Source organism: Typha latifolia, chromosome 12 (genome assembly GCF_019914945.1).
Source record: "Typha latifolia isolate L0001 chromosome 12, TyphaL0001v2, whole genome shotgun sequence".
Classification (NCBI taxonomy): Eukaryota; Viridiplantae; Streptophyta; class Magnoliopsida; order Poales; family Typhaceae; genus Typha; species Typha latifolia.
Window position 1 is genome coordinate 9311727 of NC_133097.1, and position 17539 is coordinate 9329265.

Genomic DNA, 17539 nt, shown 5'->3' on the forward strand with positions numbered 1-17539 from the left:
ATGGCATTGCGGGCCGAAGGGAGAAGTCGTGGCCCATGATCCCTTTGACTTCCGCCGGCTCCAGCATTCCTGCTCATTACTGGCCGTTGATTACAGGATCCTTCTAGGAATGTACGGATGTGATTTATCAAGCCCAGCTGTACTCTGAACCTTTCTTCAGGCCGACGCCACCGCCGGACACGTGACAATTTGGGCTCCTCCTTTCTCGCCTCAAAAAAGCAAAAAAAAAAAAAAGAATAGAAAATTTTCTTTTTATGCAACCACACGAAACCTTCGTTAAAATGTCGGATTGAATAATCTCATTTATTCCTCACTTTTTCTCCACCTCTTCCTCCGATCTCGACTATGGCGGATTCCTCCTCTACGCTTTGCTTCTCCTCCTCCTTCCACCCTTTCCATGCCTTCTCGCGCTCCAAGCTCTCCGTCGCTTCTTCCTCCTCTTTGACGCCTTCTAACTCGAGGTTCCTCCTCCTCCGCTGCCGATGGCCCGCTCGCGTTTGCCGAGCTCGCGCCAAGGATTCCGATGAGGGTGGTATCTTCGGGGACGATCCTTATGGCCCCTACCCTTGGGAGTCCTCCTCCCAGTCCAAAGGATCGAGTACGATTTCTACCTTGATCCATATAATTAAGGATTTCTTGTGAGTTTCGTTGGTCAACGAATGGATAATGCTTTGTTTTGTTTGTGGACATCAAAATCTATGCTTTTGTAACTAAAAGAATAAGTGTTTATGGGATTTGAACCAAATCCCGCGCAATTCTTTTGTAGCATCGCACTCGTATTGCAGCTGATTAGAATGGATAATGCTTTGTTTTGTTTGTGGGCATCAAAATTTATGATTTTGTAGAGTTTGTAGGCCGGTATTGTAACTAAAAGAATAAGTGTTTATGGGATTTGAACCAAATCCCGCGCAATTCTTTTGTAGCATCGCTCTCATATTGCAGCTGATTAGATTATTTGTAGTATATTTTTCCAAATTTGGTGATGGTATTAGATTGCAAACTCAGTGTTATAGAATCTTAATGTGTTGCACTCTGATTGATACATAATCTTTAGGAATATGTTAAAGCATGGAAGTATGAAAGTTGTTATAAGTAGGAAGAGTTAAAAGCTGTTAATGAAGGAAAATTACGAGACAATCGTCCTTTTTAATCTTTTTTCTTTGTTCCTTTCGTTACCTTTATCTACTAAATGGATAATACAGTTCTGTTTGCTGGTCAACATGATCTTGATATCCCTTGCTTTTATAAGTCAGAAAGCTTATGAGCTGGTCTACATAATTCATTCGTCATGTTAACTTATCTCTGCCTCTATATTTTTCTTTGCAGCCATTCAGTGGGTTCCTGAAGATAGAGTCACACTTTTTACTTCTGAAGGGCTCATTCAGATAGGAGGTTCCCTGGTTCCTCGCCGGTTTCGTGCTTCAAATGTAACTACATTTTAATCTTTGAGAAATTTAGATGATAAATCTGTTTCTGTGGAATTAGTGGTAACTCTGTTTCTCGTGCAACATACATTTCCAAATCAGAGGAGACAAGCAAAGGCAAACACATCACCGAGATATCAGCGCTTTCAGGAGAGGGATTACATGGATCCAAATCAAGGTCTTTGTCTTGGTGCACTATTTGATATAGCAGCAACAAATGTGAGCTAGTTCTTCTTAATACTCTTTCATAGGTTTTGTGTTTTCTTCTTTTGTTGTGGTATGTGACGTGAGAATCTTATTTCAGGGACTAGACATGGGTAGAAGATTATGCATCTTTGGATTTTGCCGTTCCATTGAAATGCTAAGTGATGTTGTGGAAGATACTGTGTTGGAGCACAGTGGTGAGGTATGTCATTTAACTAGTGATATGAATCATTTGTTATCAAGTCATTATGGTCTACTGTTGTGTTTTGGTGCTTGAGATTCTATACACATTTTTTCTACCATTTCTTAGAGAGTTAGAGGTAATTGACTTAAAATGGATGAAATTTGAATAGTGGAATTAGCATAGATGTAGAAGCATAATACAAAATGAGAAATGAGGCAGGAGTAAGAGATTATAATGAAATATCATGATGTTCAGCAGGTTAGTAAATCACTGGAGTTATAATTAACTGCCACGTGTTATTTTCAACTAGTGACTAGTGAGGAACGGCTGGTATATTTCAAGAATGGAAGCATTTCTTGCAACGAGCCAGCCTCAGAAATTTTCGACATGTTGCATTTTGTTGTTATTTTGTGGACTTAGTTGATTTGATTTCCTCATCAGCACTTCAGGATAATCTACTAGCAGAATCGTTCCCTTGATTTGCAAAATAGGGCTTGAGAAATTAAGCCTTCATAGTTTTGCTGCATACGCTGCCTGCTGTTTAGCTATAGCTGTGAAGTGTTAATATCCAACTGATATCAACATTTGCTTATAGAAAAAATGTCGGTTGACACTAAAAAGGGTCATTAGCTACAGTTGTGAAGTGTTTTGTGGTAAAAACTGATCTGGTGCTGGCTTATGAGAAACATTTGGTTGAAAATTTGAAGGATAATTATCTCTAGTTGTAATAAAGTGTCTGCTTGTAAGTCATAATATCAGGAACTACAATCTGATATTTCTCTTTCTTCTTTTTGTAGCTCTGTTTCAAATTTGGTCATGTAGAACCAAAATAGTTGATTGGCTTTGTGGTGGAACTGATGATAATTTGTGAAAAGAGCATTATTTATCATCACTAATGCCTTCACCTAACAATTAGATGCCAAGTGTAGTACAATATACAGATGATAAGGTTCTGGAAGATTTATCAAGTTATTATGGCTGGTTGTCCATCTGACGCAAGCTTTCTGAAATCCTCACTGATTCATGGCCAAGAAATAACAAGATACTATAGGGACTTGCTATGCATGCTAAGGCTAGTCAGCGCTACCTTCTTTGTTGCACTACTGGCTCATGCAACCTAGTAGCAGTCTGTGAATATAAAAAACTTGAGAGAAAGAATTTGGGGCTTGTTAAGTAAAGAAATTCTTTGTAATAGGATGAATGAGCTTCTCGAGGCTCTCTTATATCTCATGCGCGTAGAGCGCTTTAGCTGACCCTGCCTATTATTTCTCTTCCCTGCTTTAAGGAAACAAATAATGGCCAAAGCATATTGACATCCTTATTTGGTCGTACATATTCTCTTTCTTGTTTAATTTTCCCCTAGGCATCTGTCGCAAAGAACTAATCGTCTTCCCCTTTAGGTTGTTGCAGCAGAAAAGGCAAGCAATGAGGGGTTCCAAGAGAAGCTGACCATGACTGTTGCAGTGCCTTTGCTTTGGGGTGTTCCTCCTGCATCAGAGACTCTCCGATTTGCCGTTCGCAGTGGTGGGGGTATTGTCGAGAAGGTATATTGGCAGTGGGATTTCTTGTAGAAGAAACTAATACGTGCCTTGTTCATGTTGTGCATAATTGTTGTCCTAATTTATTTGCTGATGCATTTGTTCATCATCCTATCATGTTTACACATGTATCTGCACTCTGTACAAAATTCATCATCTCAAGCTATGCAATATAACTTGAGCAACCAAAAAAGCTAATAATCTCCCTATCTTCTTGTATCTATTTCATACTCTGAAATCATATTAATGCGTTTTCTTTTCTTTCTTTTCTTATGCAGTTTCTAAGTAATAGTTGAGTAATTTATAATACAGTATTTATTAAAAGTGTTCATCGAGTTATATTGCAAAGTCCACAGTTTATTATCTCGAAATGCAATATTAATCGCTCTCGTGCACCAGTCAAGAGGAAAATGCCAGGTGCGAAATAACACGCAAAGATTTCAAGAGTGGTAGCTTAAAGATGTGGGGCTGCACTGCAAGCTTGACTACGTATTAAAGTAGTTTTTAACTTGTTTTTATTCGTTACGTCATATGCGCACACAAAAACAAAAAACAAAACAACAATATACCCACAAATAGAAGATTTTATACTGTGGAGTGTGAATAGTTTTTTTATATTTTTATTTGTGTTGTTGTTGTAATAAGCCTTCTCATTCGGATATAAAAATTAAACAATAATTTAATTTATTTTGGTATATTGATTTATTATTTTCTTTCTTCTTATTTTTATACAGCTTTTAAAAATTAATTTAATAATAATTTAAATTATTATTTATATCTAATTATTAGTACTTTAAATTTAATTAAGAGTAGTTTTTGTCAATTAGTTTATTAATTTTTATTATTTTAATATCAATTTTGTGGAACATTAAATATAATAATTATTTATTATATTAATATTACTAAACGATAAAATAATTTATTCTGGCATTATCTCTGTTCTTACCCACAATGAACCATACCTAAAGGAAATAGGGAAATGGCATAAACACCACCCCGCCGCTGTAGCTGCTCAGTAGTGCCATACATACACGTCGTACTCCAAGATGAGCAACTCCGGCGCCGTCGTTGCCACCATCTTGCTGATGGTGTACCCCCGGGCCATCCGGAACTCTCCGGTCCCTCCGATGACCGGCCGCTCGATGATGGTCCCAAGCCGGGCCTTGCCGAACACCTGGAGCGAGCTGCCGGCAAACTCCCCGTCGATGAGCGCGAAGTTCAGCAGCGTCGTAAACTCCAGCTCCTCCATGTTGGCGATGAAGGTGATCCCTTGGCACTTCCCGATGAGCTTCGAGTCGGTCTCCGGCCCTTCTCTGATCATGTCGTCGACGATGCCAATGCCGCCGAATGGAGAGCCCTCATTGGGCGGCATGACGACCGCCGCTCCGGTGGCGTTGGGGCCGGCCATGATCTCGTGGAAGAAGAAGTGGAGGTGTGTCATCTTCTCTTTGGGCAAGTTATTGGGTTCGCGAATGGTTGTAGAGTACGCATAGGTGGATGAGAAGGAGGAGGAGGAGGAGAAGAAGAAGAAGAAGAAGAAGGAGAAGAAGAGGTTGGCAATTGGAGAGATGGAAGCCATGGAGTTGGTATGGGGATTAGTAGAAGAAGGGAATATATAATTGAAGAGAGAATCTGTGGCGAGGAAGACAAATACGTGGCTCATCATACATACACATGTAGATGAGGAGGAAGAATTATATAAGACAATGTTTAAAAAAAATTAAAATAAAATTTTATATATTAACCATCAGGATTACTGCGTTAGAGTCAGGAGATCGAAAGCTTAGTAAGAAAATCCTCATCTTTTTATTTGTAAGTCAAATCATCAAGTAACTTTGCAAATTTATTTGTTAGTGTAATGATATCATCATCACTGATTAAGTTAATGTACTAGAAAGCCTTCAAATATAAATATATATATATAGTGATAATAAATCAAATAGCAAAAGGGTTAGTGGAGCTCTATTAGCTTTGCAAATGTTACATTATGACCATTATGACCGCTGGATTAAGTTGAGTTAAATCAAGTCGGAGTCAAATTAGTTATTTAATTTAATTTTATTATTTTAGATTTTAAATAAATAAAATAATTAGCATGTGAATTTGATCCACCGAATATTTTTTACTTCTATAAATAAGAGTGGACATGTGTTGATAAGAAGGCATCAAAACTAATTTGACACGTTATTATTTTCGTCGTTATCTTTTACCTATCTTTTTAGGAGTAAATCGTAGAAATATCCCAATCTTCTAAACCATAGCCACCTTTCTTCACCGGCGGTCACCTAATAATTGTCCATTACCATCCTTGGCCTTCTGTCACTCTCCTAACGATTACCGATCTTTCCTACTTCGAACTTGCTCCACTATTTTAACTATAATTTTTTATTCCAATCTTTGATTGACTTTATTCTAAAATTATTAGATCCGAGACTTTTGAGATTACTACCCTTCAAAATCTTAGGATCATGATACGAACAAATCGATTCCAGATATGATTCATAACCGTAAATAGAGAGATAGGTGATTGATGGAATTAATAATCTCTTTATCGGTGGTCCCAATAATTTTATTAAATCATCAAATAATTTTCTTCCATACTGATTTCATTAAAAAAAGATGGTCAATAAAAGGATGCCATCAAGACATTCTTCTCCCAGAATGAAAGGATAAGATGTAAGGAGAAGTCTTTCTCCAAATCTCAGACGTTCTCTTCTTCCCTTAGACTTTTCAGTAAATTAAAATATTTGATTATAACAACTACTCCCAAGATAAAGGATAACCCAACCGCGGCAAATTCCTACGACCAGCGGTGCATCCGATCTAAAAAGTTTCAAAAGCCTACAGTTTTTTCTAGCATTGCGCGCAGACATCATTATCATATCATCTCCTCAAAACTCTCCTTCCCCTCTCTCGTCTTTTTCCCCTCAATTCCCAAACTAAGATCAAACTAAAAAGAAGAAAGAAAAATGTCGTCTTCCTCCTTCGATGGCATCTATCGCTCCGTTCGTCCCCCGGTCCGCTTCCCCGCCGATCCGAACCTTTCCATGGTCTCCTTCCTATTCCGCCGCGTTTCCTCCTACCCGGATCGTGTCGCCCTGGCCGACGCCGACACCGGCGAGTCCCTCTCCTTCGTGTCCCTCCGCTCTGCCGTCTTCTCCGCCGCCGCCGCAATCTCCTCCCGCCTCTGCATCTCCAAGGGCGACGTCGTCCTCCTTCTCGCCCCTAACTCAATCCACTTCCCCATCTGCTTCCTCGCCGTCGTCTCCCTCGGAGCCGTCGTCACCACCGTCAACCCTCTCTACACCACCTCCGAGCTCTCCAAGCAGGCCGAGGATTCCAATCCGAAGCTCGTCATCACCGTCCCTGAGCTCATCCCCAAAGTTTCCCATCTCGGCATCCCTGTCGTAACACTCGGCGCCCTTTTTTCAGATTTAGTCGCTGGATTCAAAGAATCCGACTTCACCCCACCTGTAATTCGGCAATCGGATACCGCGGCGCTTCTTTACTCCTCGGGAACTACCGGGGCGAGCAAAGGTGTGATATTGACCCACAAGAACTTCATTTCCGCCGGCGTCATGGTGACAGCGGATCAGGAATTTCACCGCGAGCCGCCGAACATCTTCTTGTGCTTCCTTCCAATGTTTCATATATTTGGGCTGGCGGTGATTACCTATGGGCAGCTGAGTAGGGGGAATACCGTTGTTTCAATGGGGAGGTTTGAGATGGAGACGATGATGAAAGCGATCGAAAGGTATAAAATTACTCACTTATTTTGTGTTCCGCCGGTGATGATTGCGTTGGCGAAGCAGGGGAATGTGAGGAAGTATGATCTTAGATCGCTGAAGTTTCTCGGGTCTGGGGCGGCGCCTCTCGGGAAGGATGTGATGGAGGAGGTGTCCAAGAATTTCCCCAACACCGAAGTCGTTCAGGTAATCTCGGTTGATCTTTTTGTGTCTTTAATCTCACAAGTTGGATGCCTTTTTGAGTAGGTTTTGGTAGTATGCATGAACTTTAATTGTTTATGCAGTTTTGTGGAGTTAAAGATTGCATCAATTTGTAGATAAGATTGCAGTGTTCATTACTTCCATGAAACCGAAGAAGAAGCCAAATTTATCTGATTTAATTAGACTAAAGTAGTGGGAACTGACTAGGTCAATGTATGCGTAAAGAAATCGTGGCTGGATTGATATTTTGGTACTTATCATTCAAAAAGTAGTTATGATAGTGTGGTATTTTGATGTGCTTGGATCCCAAAGACTCTTCCAATTCCTAATTCAGAGTTTGTATCATGTACTAGCAGCTTCAGACCGATATATGCTTACTGTAATACATGGTTTAAATCTTGTTGATGGAAGGGACCCACGTCACCTAATTAATAGAGTATCATTGTGGACCAGTTAGCTAATTGAGAACAGGTCTAATCAGGTTAGATGGATGAAAAATTGCCATGGAGGAATTAGATTTTGTTATATTATTGCCTAATGAATCAGCGAGACCAATAATTGTACTATCTTAAAGTCAAAATGTAGTAACTTTATTCTTTAGGAGCATATCTATAATCAAACAACTAGGCAAAATTAGCCAATTGTAAATATAGAGTCAGAGTGATGCACTCACAAATCTTTCTCCTGATAACATTTATGTACAAAATCTGTACATAGATAGCAGTTGCTTTATGCTGATTGATCTCGTCTTTATAAGAATATTTTCTTTAGAAACGATTAATGCAGAGAGAGAGAGAGAGAGAGAAGGAACTATCTTATTATTTATCTTCTTCTTTCAAGCAGGGTTATGGTATGACAGAGACTTGTGGGATCATATCAATAGAGTATCCTTCAGAAGGAGAGCCTCGTCAATTTGGTTCAGCAGGTACACTTGCCCCAGAAGTTGAAGCTAAGGTCATCGATGTGGAGACACTGAAGCTTCTTCCATCCAATCAATTAGGAGAAATATGCGTTCGGGGACCAAACATAATGGAAGGTAGGTTTCATGATGGATAATTTGTCTTATAGTCATCTATTAATAATTTATTTTATCTTTCTTCTTCTTCTTCATTAACATCATGGACACACATCTTTGTTAATCCATTTCTATTTACTCACACAATTTTCTTTCTAATGTATTCTATTGCTTAAGCTGTTGTTTTGACTAACTTATAATAATTAGGTTATTTCAACAACCCACAAGCTACCGCATTTACGTTGAAGCAGGGGTGGTTACATACTGGTGATCTCGGCTATATCGATGAGGAGGGCCGGCTGTTTGTTGTTGATAGACTAAAAGAGCTCATTAAGTACAAAGGTTTTCAGGTAAATTCATCTATACAATTTTGAATTGAATTCTCTTGGCCGTACTTAGGGCCAATATCAAATTCTGACAGTAACCAATGCAACTTGTTTTCATGGAAGCTTTAAGATATTACTGTTCTTGGTTTAGAAAATGGAAGCTTCTGGTTTTAACCCTGACATTTTGATAGGTTGCACCTGCTGAGCTTGAGGGGTTACTTCTTTCCCATTCTGAGATACTTGATGCTGTTGTCATCCCGTAAGTTGGACTACTTAATGTAGAAATATGTGTGCATTTTTTTTTTTGAAACAAATATATGGGTGCATTTTTTTTTTTGATTAAAAAAATATGTGTGCATTAGCTTGAGGATTCTAACAGTCAATTTTCAGTTGGGAGAGGATTCTCTGCTTACCGGATTGCAGGAATTACCTGCAGGATGGGGCAGAGGGTTTGACCTGGCAGCATTCAGTGGCAGAATACCCCCAACTGCAGAAGATTTTGGCCCATTTCTTGTACCGAGTGCTTTAAATTTTGTCAGTGCAGTGCAACATTTAATGCAGAACATTCTGTTAATATGATCAGGTTTCCTGATGCCGAAGCCGGCGAGGTTCCTATTGCTTATGTAGTTCGGTCTCCCAAAAGCTCACTGACAGAAGAAGATGTACAGAAATTTATTGCGCAACAGGTAATGCTTATAAGGGAATATTATTCAGAACTGCTTTATTTCAATAACTAAACCTGACATTCACAATGTTCACACTGTACTAACTCAGAACTGGTCTCCTTTCTTGTACAGTTGAACCATATCACCATTTAATTATTGCTTGATTTTAATATGGAGAAATTATATTTTATTTCCACATAGTTAAGCCTAATTTTTTTAATCCTCCTATCATTTTATTTGTGATCCTTTACTCCTTCATTAGTATATTCGAACTGAAAGTATTTTTTTATCATATTTGATCAACCGGGTATGAAAATACAGCAAATAGAGCTTGATCACTCTTTGAGACATAATTTTATAGGGCCTATGGATCAAATGATTGTTCTAAGATTATGCAGTATTTTCAAACACATCGCACCAAATGGCCTCTAAGAGTACGATCTGTTCATGAACTAACGCGAATCAAAATCTTGAGTCCTCCATTTCTGGCGTTTAGCATGACTTAGATCAAATTTATGTGCATTTTGTTCAAAGGTTTGTACACATTCATGTAAACGTGCATGAATCTAAGTAGGTTCTCTTTTAATGATGCCTAATCAAAGACGATTCTTTTGTTTTTTTTTTTCCTCTTTCCTAAATTTACAGGTGGCGCCTTATAAGAGATTGAGAAGAGTTACCTTCGTTAACAGTGTGCCTAAATCTGCTTCAGGTAAAATTTTACGAAGAGAACTTATCGAGAAAGTAAGATCCAAGTTATAGGAGTCACTAAGATATTGCTCAGCTGGTTAAATAAATATTTTTGAATTCGAAGCAAGGCGAACAAAATCCAAGTTGTCGGAAAGTGTACCCTTATTGTAATCTCTTTCCAATTGAGACGTTATTTATAACATCATTAGTATTATTATGTTATCATCTGTTGCCCTTCTTGCTCGTCTCCCACTCACCTTCGACTGCAAAAGATGCTGAGCTCTCAATTGGTACTCCCTTTTTTCTTAAAAAATCTTTTTGAGAAAGAACAGCATTTGAAATTATATAATAACATCTAAAATTAATGTTTTATATAATAAAATCTAAAATTAAGAGCTCAAAATAAATAAATACTTAAAAGACAATATGAACAAATTCATAGAAAATCGGGTGTAAAGTGTAATTTTCACAATTTTTGCTCATCTGACAATACGCCCAATTGTGTTGTGTTCTCCCTATTGTTTCCCCCAGCCTGTGACGAAGTATATAGCAGATATGCGAAACCTATCCAGAATCCTCATTATCCATGATCACAAGTAGACTAGAAAATTGTTGAGGAAAAAGATAATCCAGAAATCACTTCCCTGATAATTTGGGAAAAGGGATTTGCAATGTTAAAAAAGGAGGGAAACTGATTCCAACTGAAGTAAGATTAGAAATTACAAGTGCCCATACAATGATGTGCCATGTTAAAAGAAAAGGAGGAATATAAGATTTTGAGAGTTGCATCTAAGATGCAATGAACTGGATTTTCAACTGAAATCCTTACTACAACTATTATATCAAAAGGAAAAGAATATTACACAATTACGTTACAATAGCATTGATTTCCTAAGCCAGCAATTACCCGGGTTAACACACTGGGAAAATAATTTGCAGGGCTGATCGATTAAACATGCCCTTGATTCTTCCAACTCGCTGCCAATATCTGCTTCTTTTCCCATTTATCCACTAATTACATGCGCTTTACAGAAAAAATATTATAGGAACAAGAGCACAAGCAGCTCGAGCGGCAAACAGCCCGAGAGTCAGCATCTAGTCTTTCTAGTGTTCGTGCTTTATGCGTCCTTTTAGTATTCCTGGAATAGGTGGCGATGTTGGCAGCTTGCCTGTAGTGTTGGGCCTTGTAGGTTGTGGTATGTGATGCTGATACATATTCATTGTGCTGGAGCATTCCCCTCCATTTGAACTAGGCTCATGTGTACCATCATTTTCTTCTCTTTCACAGAATCTCATTGCTTTCAGAACATACGAGTCATCATGCAATTCAAACGGTGTGCTGCATCATTGGAATTTACAAAAAGTTACAAGAATAGTACAAGGACTTCATTTCATGGTTTAAAATTGGATGTTAGATTAGCAAGCACTAACAATATAGCTAAGTACCAACCTTTTTTTTCCTATTATTAGAGCCTATGCACCAAACTTAATCCACTCCGATAATATTTTTTTTACAGAAGGGACAATATGCAATGTAAAAAGAAAAACAAAATAGCTGGGATAAATTTAACCGGTTTAGCTAGTTTACCATCAGGATATCATGAAGGTGACAATAACATTGCATTATTAATGAAATGTTTTATCTGGGGGTACAATTTTTAGGTAATGTTCAAGATGATCCACTAACATGAAAGATGATCAGATTTTCTACATACCACATTTCATATAAGAGAATTCAATTTCCTTTACAAAAGAAGAAATTCCACGAAGTCTCTTTTACTGTTGTGAGATGCTAAACAACAATTGAAAGCTAGAGATCCATTCTCTGTACCAAATGTTCTTTTTTCATGTTTGAAGATCCATGGGAACCATGGTTAATGGTTACTTACTTCCCTTAGAAAGGGGAACAAAAGAAGAAAACAAGCTCCTATTTGCAACAAAACCACCAAACAGAACCCAATGATTTGAAAGATGACACAAGGGACCAAGTAACAACATTTTCTAGCATATTTTCGCAAAAATGGAAACATATATTACCAGATGCCTACTGAACGGTAAAAGCTTCCATATTACCTGTTGAAGTCGAAATGCACCAGCTGCATATCTTCTGAAATTTCAACTTCTACAGTTGCATGTGGACGAGTCTGGAATATTTTCATGTACCAAGAGAAGTAATTAGGGTAATCATTTACCAAAGGACATGGGAGATAATAGCATAAAGCTAATTGGTAACACTTTTGAATATTAAGACATTTTGTGGTAGAAATGAATGCAATTTATCAAAATAACTTTTACCAAAGATATCATTTTTCTCCATCAAGATTATAGCAGTGCTGATAGAAACTATATCATAACAATTTTACTGAAAGACTAAACCTATGATAAAATTTACGCTAGCATACGATTGTCATAAAGATTCCAATAATATGTCAAACCTTTCAGAAATCATTTCAAAAGAAGTCAATGTCTGATCTTTAAAGGTAGAATGTTAGAAGCCCACAGAAAGCTGTCGAGGCTTGTCAGAACCAGTTATCACTTGTGTAAATATATAATCAAGGAAGATATCAGCATGAATAAGTAAGAAAGACAAGGTACTAAACAGGAGCATAAATCCATTTCTTCAATACCAATTTTAAAGCAAATGCCTCTATGATGAGGCTGACCAAGAATCCAAGATAACTCATTAAGGCACACTAACAGGATTAAAAGCCACAGGTAAAGTGACACTGTCTCAATAGGATAAGATTACCATACCTGAACCAAGATAAAAGGCAAAGCCACTCCACCCGAAGGAGCATTTCCTGAACCATACAACTGTTCATTACGCTGAACCAAGTTTTGGAGGCCTATGAACTTAAATGTAGGAAAGAAAATTTGTTAGGTTCCTTCACTGGCCAATTAAGCACAATTTAAGTTACTCTAACAACAAGATGCAATGCTTCATGATTGGGCAATTAGCATAACTTAGATATGGAGTTCATCACAACCAGAGAGTGCTAGTACTTGAGTCTTTGAAAAATTTGGGACATAGAGGTAAAGAGAAGTTATGGATTATTTTGTTCTTAAAAAAAGACAGGGTCGTGTGTCGAATGTCTATACTCCTTCTCTGTCTAATAAAATTTGGAGGATATTTACTTCCTAATTACCTTGTAGATTGTCAGCATTTATGTTCCCTAGTTCTGCTCTGATGAATACTTAATGCACTTGCAACTATATCGTCAAACAATCATATCATATATCTCGAGTTTCCACAAATCCTCCTGATATTTGTCAAAGAACACTTGATTTATGATAACAACTCATACAAGACAAAATGTCGCAGTGAATTTGACAAGCTCATATTCATTGTTGTATGGCACAATAATTATAGGTTAAACTTAAATGTAGCCTTTTCAGATAAATTTCTGATCTTTGCATAATTATTGTTTGGAATGATAACTAGTATAGTTATTTTTCCATGACTATACCATTAAAGTACATGCCATGTGTGCATCCAATGTATCTGAGAATGTTCTCTAAATACTCCAAGGTCATCTTATCAGATTGAATAATTTATCAGTCAGGCATGCCAAGCTTATCTGGAATGTTAGCCATCTCTGTTTACAAAACATATTCAAAGGGCAAGCATGCTATGATATCAGATGCCCCTAGTGAAACTACAAGACGTAAACACATTCCAAATTATTGTAACAAGAACTGAGAGCATGAGCAGGTAAACTCAGTTATCTTACTTGATCTTGCAATTCTTGCAAATATGCGGTTTTCTTTTCGATCCTATTTTTCAGCCCCATGCTTTCTGCCTGTGTTAAGCATATGACCGAACAAGATTAGAATTCACCCGAGAAAACCACCTAGATATGAGGCTTGGATTCTATTAGAAATATATTTAGCTAAATGCCAAAATGAATATATTACAAAGCATAATAAGCATAGTATGGGTGAACCTTAAGTTCTTCAATATCATTTAAACTAGTTCGAGGCAAGCCCTTCCACTGTATTTCCTTTTTATCTTTCGATATAATATCCATCGCCATCAGGACATTTAATGCATCATACACCCTCCGTCTTATGTTCTTCTCATCATATTGTTGCTGCATTTTTTTTCAATATACCCATGATATCATGATCTCTAAATGAAAAACAAATTAAGAAGATATATAACAATATTCACTCGCAGCAAAAATCTAGAGCACCTGATCTGGCGATGCCAGATTACTATTCGGATCAGCGAACTCAGCTACAAGTTCATCTGCAACCTGACATACAAAAGGAAAGATATTTAGACATGAAAAGCAATAGACTGTTACATATATCAGAAAAGCTGGTAAGACGTTAATAAAGAACCAGTAGCCATATTAATCAAGATTCAAGACAAATCCTTGAATGAAACAAATGCAGGATCTTTATTCTTTCTTTGGCCTCATATCACTTCACGCATCTTTTTTGTAATATCTCATTATTAGTTATTTTAACAAATCCTGTAACTGTCACATCAGAAAGCAAACACTCTCCCAAATGCCGATCACAATATAATGGATCCATAACTTACACATTTTTCAGTTTAGATCCATCCCAAGACTACTTGGAAACATTGTACTTCATGATCCTAACCCAGAAACGAGACTGTGTTAATATGTCGATAAGCTTTTCTACAGGCTTATTCGTGATTAATATCTAAAGCATCCATTTTTGATATTTCACAATAATCTTGGCATAAGAAACTCCTATCAGTAAAAAAAGAAAAGCATTAACAGTCTAAAAATAAAGATACTGGCAAAAGATTATTCTCCATGTCTCAAAAATGAATATGGTGACTTACAAAACATACTGCAACTTTCCTCATATGGCAGAAAATGTAGATGTCAAACCTTAGCTAGCGAATGTATGGCAATGAAACAAAGAAACTTAAAAAATAACTGGAGACACTGACCTCATTGTAAGTAGTTCTTCCCTTGCTTTCCACTTTCTCACAGACTGAGCACAGTCAGGCATGGTCAAAGCATGGAATGAAAGAAAAAGTTAATGTTACTAACTCCTTGAGGGGAAGGTTTTCGATATGAACAAGCAGATTGTTGGTAGATGACTAGATTCCCTACCACTTATAGCATAAGAAATGCTAGTAGCAGTAAGGCAACTCCAGCATACAGGAAAAGCTCTCAAAGTACTTCACAATTTCTACCTCTAGTTACCAGGACAAGTATATCTAAAGAAGAATATGAATCCTAGATAAAAGTGACATATTAAACAAGGATTTTCCAGTCACCTTTCATGCTGAATTGGCGAAGTCCCCTTCCACTTTTATCACCTGCAACAGCCCGTGTTCCCCTCTTTTTCTTCTTGCCACTGGTAAAGAAAATCAATCTTATCAAATTTTATGGAGGATCCAATAAAGAGCAAACAAGAGGGACTAGAGACAGTCAAAAAACTGCACGAGATTCTTCTTATAACAGAATTTTTCAGAAAACATTATTATACATAATAGAAGTTCTCAGACGAATTAATTTGTTACCTTGTTGCTTACAAAAAAAGGAACAAAAATAGACAGGGTTGTCTTATATATAAGTTGTTCCACTTACCAGGAGGTTCTTCTCCCAAATCTAAAAAAGGAAAGACATAATAATAAACTGAAAGAAGCCTGGATTGTCCAGCTATTAAGTATACTCAAACCCACTCAAGATGAACAGATATAGAAAAAAGTTGCAGGATAGTTTTCATACTTCAGATGACTTTCTATTTTCTAGAAAATGTATGCATGCTGTGTCACACTTTTGCAAGGCACAGATGAGTTCATCATTAATGGAGATCCCTATCATCAAAATATAATCAATTTTTCCAACTTACCACTTCTATTTTTGGTGCCAAGCTACATATAAGTTCTTTCCTAATCAGTTTATCCACAAAAATCAAATTAGAATTCAAATAAATATACCCAATTTGGATAATCAAGGTTGACTTACTACTAAACAATCTAAAAGATCTGATATCAAAATTGACATCTTCCTTTCCTGTCCTATCAATTCTTGAATGCCCAAAGTCTCACAAAGGCCTACTTGTGAGGAGAAATGTCAGAACTCTATACCCCAAAAAAGTACACGAATTATTTCCACATTTAGAAGAACTTTCCTCTATATTAAAATTCTAATGAATTTCCATATGATGGTACCCCTAGGCATTGTCCTTCTTCACTGTCAATCTGGGTAAAGGAGCTCAATGTGATACTAAACAATCTAAAAGACCTACAATATCAAAGTCAATAGCTCCCACTGCCTACCGATTTCTCCATGCATCCTAGAAGCAAGGAACAGAGTCTGAATTTAGCCCCCAAACAAAATATAATAGAATTCATCACAATCGTATCAAATCCATGCAAAAAGAAATACTTTAATTACATCAAGTCCACAGATTCTTCACTTCCGTTATAAATATAATATGACAAGAGAACGATCACCTAAAATTTATAAAAGTTGCCACAGAAATCAAGTCATATAAGCATACTACCAACCAACAGATCCCCAAACCATCATCTTTTCAAATGAATTCAACCACATTCCTAGAAAGCACTCGGGAACGAACCTTGCAGCTCCCTGCGAGGACGGCGCATCGTCGCCGTGGATGTCGAGATTGTTGAGCCTCACGAAGGTGCTCTCGCTCGCAGGCGTCGTGGCCGCCGCCGCCCCCGCCGGCTCGCTGCGGCTCGAGGGGGACCCGGCGCTTCCGCTGGTCGATGCCGATTGGCCGCCAGAGAGCGGCGGCGTTCCCCACGAGGATCTTCCCGTGGGCACCGCCTTGGGGAAGCTCCCGGTGCTCTTGCTCCCCTCATCCTCTCGGCGGTGCCCGGCTCCGGTAACCATCGCTCGGGTTCGGAAGCCAGGGGAGAGAGAGAGAGTGAGGAAGGAGAGGAAGAGCCAAGAGGGAGATCGAGGAGTGGAAGTCAATTGGAGGGGGGGAGGGGGAGGCAAAACCCTAAAGACAAAAAAGGGAAATGGAGGGAGGGAGGAACTTTGTTTGGGATGGTATTGGTGGTTTCAGTTATAGGTCTAAAGCGGGAGAGGATCCTATGCTTACACGAATGTAGGAATTTCCTACAGCTTGGCTACTTGGCAATTAGTAGAGATCACACGTGACACGGCCCGTTTGCCCTAGATTGGCCCACTATTAAAGCAAACTGTAGTTTCTAGCCCAATATAAATACCGTACTACCTCATCTCCAAGCCCAACTTGAAAAGTAGAGTTATAAATATTGGTTTCATAAGAAGACACTGGCCATAATTTTTATTAAAAAAAAAAAGGGATATAAGTTTTACATATTAACTTCTTACATAATGCTCTGTTAAACTCTGAACAGAAAGTGTATAAGATCAGAAAAAAATATTCATCCCAAGTACAGCTAAATCTAAAAGTTCTCACCTAATAATTAACTAGTCAATCAACAACACGATTAAATTTAATCTATGCATGTGTAGTTTTATAATTTTGAAAGATATCGTGGTAGTATCATAGTCCGATTGGATTGAGCATAGTTCACGAATATTTCTCTATAAAAAATGAG

At 37.9% G+C, this 17539-nt stretch overlaps 4 protein-coding genes across 5 annotated transcripts; 2 read left to right on the forward strand and 2 right to left on the reverse strand.

The window, feature by feature from the left end:
- Positions 1–274: 274 nt before the first annotated feature.
- Positions 275–3611, forward strand: LOC140799151 (uncharacterized). The gene is made up of 5 exons (XM_073153310.1): positions 275–598; positions 1327–1427; positions 1527–1643; positions 1729–1830; positions 3213–3611. The coding sequence occupies exons 1-5, from the start codon at positions 346–348 to the stop codon at positions 3381–3383; spliced, it is 744 nt and encodes a 247-aa protein (XP_073009411.1). The 5' UTR covers positions 275–345; the 3' UTR covers positions 3384–3611.
- A 595-nt stretch (positions 3612–4206) lies between these two features.
- On the reverse strand, positions 4207–4952 carry LOC140799152 (dirigent protein 1-like). The gene has a single exon (XM_073153311.1). It carries the CDS (start codon positions 4927–4929, stop codon positions 4363–4365), a length of 567 nt encoding a protein of 188 aa, XP_073009412.1. The 5' UTR covers positions 4930–4952; the 3' UTR covers positions 4207–4362.
- Positions 4953–6219: 1267 nt separating this feature from the next.
- LOC140798770 (4-coumarate--CoA ligase-like 1) lies at positions 6220–10215 on the forward strand. Of its 2 annotated transcripts, none has more exons than XR_012110906.1 (6): positions 6220–7282; positions 8141–8333; positions 8520–8662; positions 8830–8897; positions 9075–9324; positions 9949–10215. XR_012110906.1 is itself a non-coding variant. In XM_073152805.1 (6 exons), the coding sequence occupies exons 1-6, from the start codon at positions 6320–6322 to the stop codon at positions 10060–10062; spliced, it is 1584 nt and encodes a 527-aa protein (XP_073008906.1). In that variant the 5' UTR covers positions 6220–6319; the 3' UTR covers positions 10063–10215. The 2 variants fall into 2 exon arrangements, 1 of the variants encoding a protein (XP_073008906.1); XM_073152805.1 differs by having other exon boundaries at positions 9222–9324.
- A 584-nt stretch (positions 10216–10799) lies between these two features.
- Positions 10800–16991, reverse strand: LOC140798771 (transcription factor-like protein DPB). The gene is made up of 9 exons (XM_073152806.1): positions 16564–16991; positions 15254–15333; positions 14921–14964; positions 14184–14246; positions 13935–14081; positions 13722–13790; positions 12745–12843; positions 12064–12134; positions 10800–11329 (listed from the first exon to the last, which is right to left on the reverse strand). Exons 1-9 carry the CDS (start codon positions 16839–16841, stop codon positions 11095–11097), a joined length of 1086 nt encoding a protein of 361 aa, XP_073008907.1. The 5' UTR covers positions 16842–16991; the 3' UTR covers positions 10800–11094.
- Between the last annotated feature and the right edge of the window lie 548 nt (positions 16992–17539).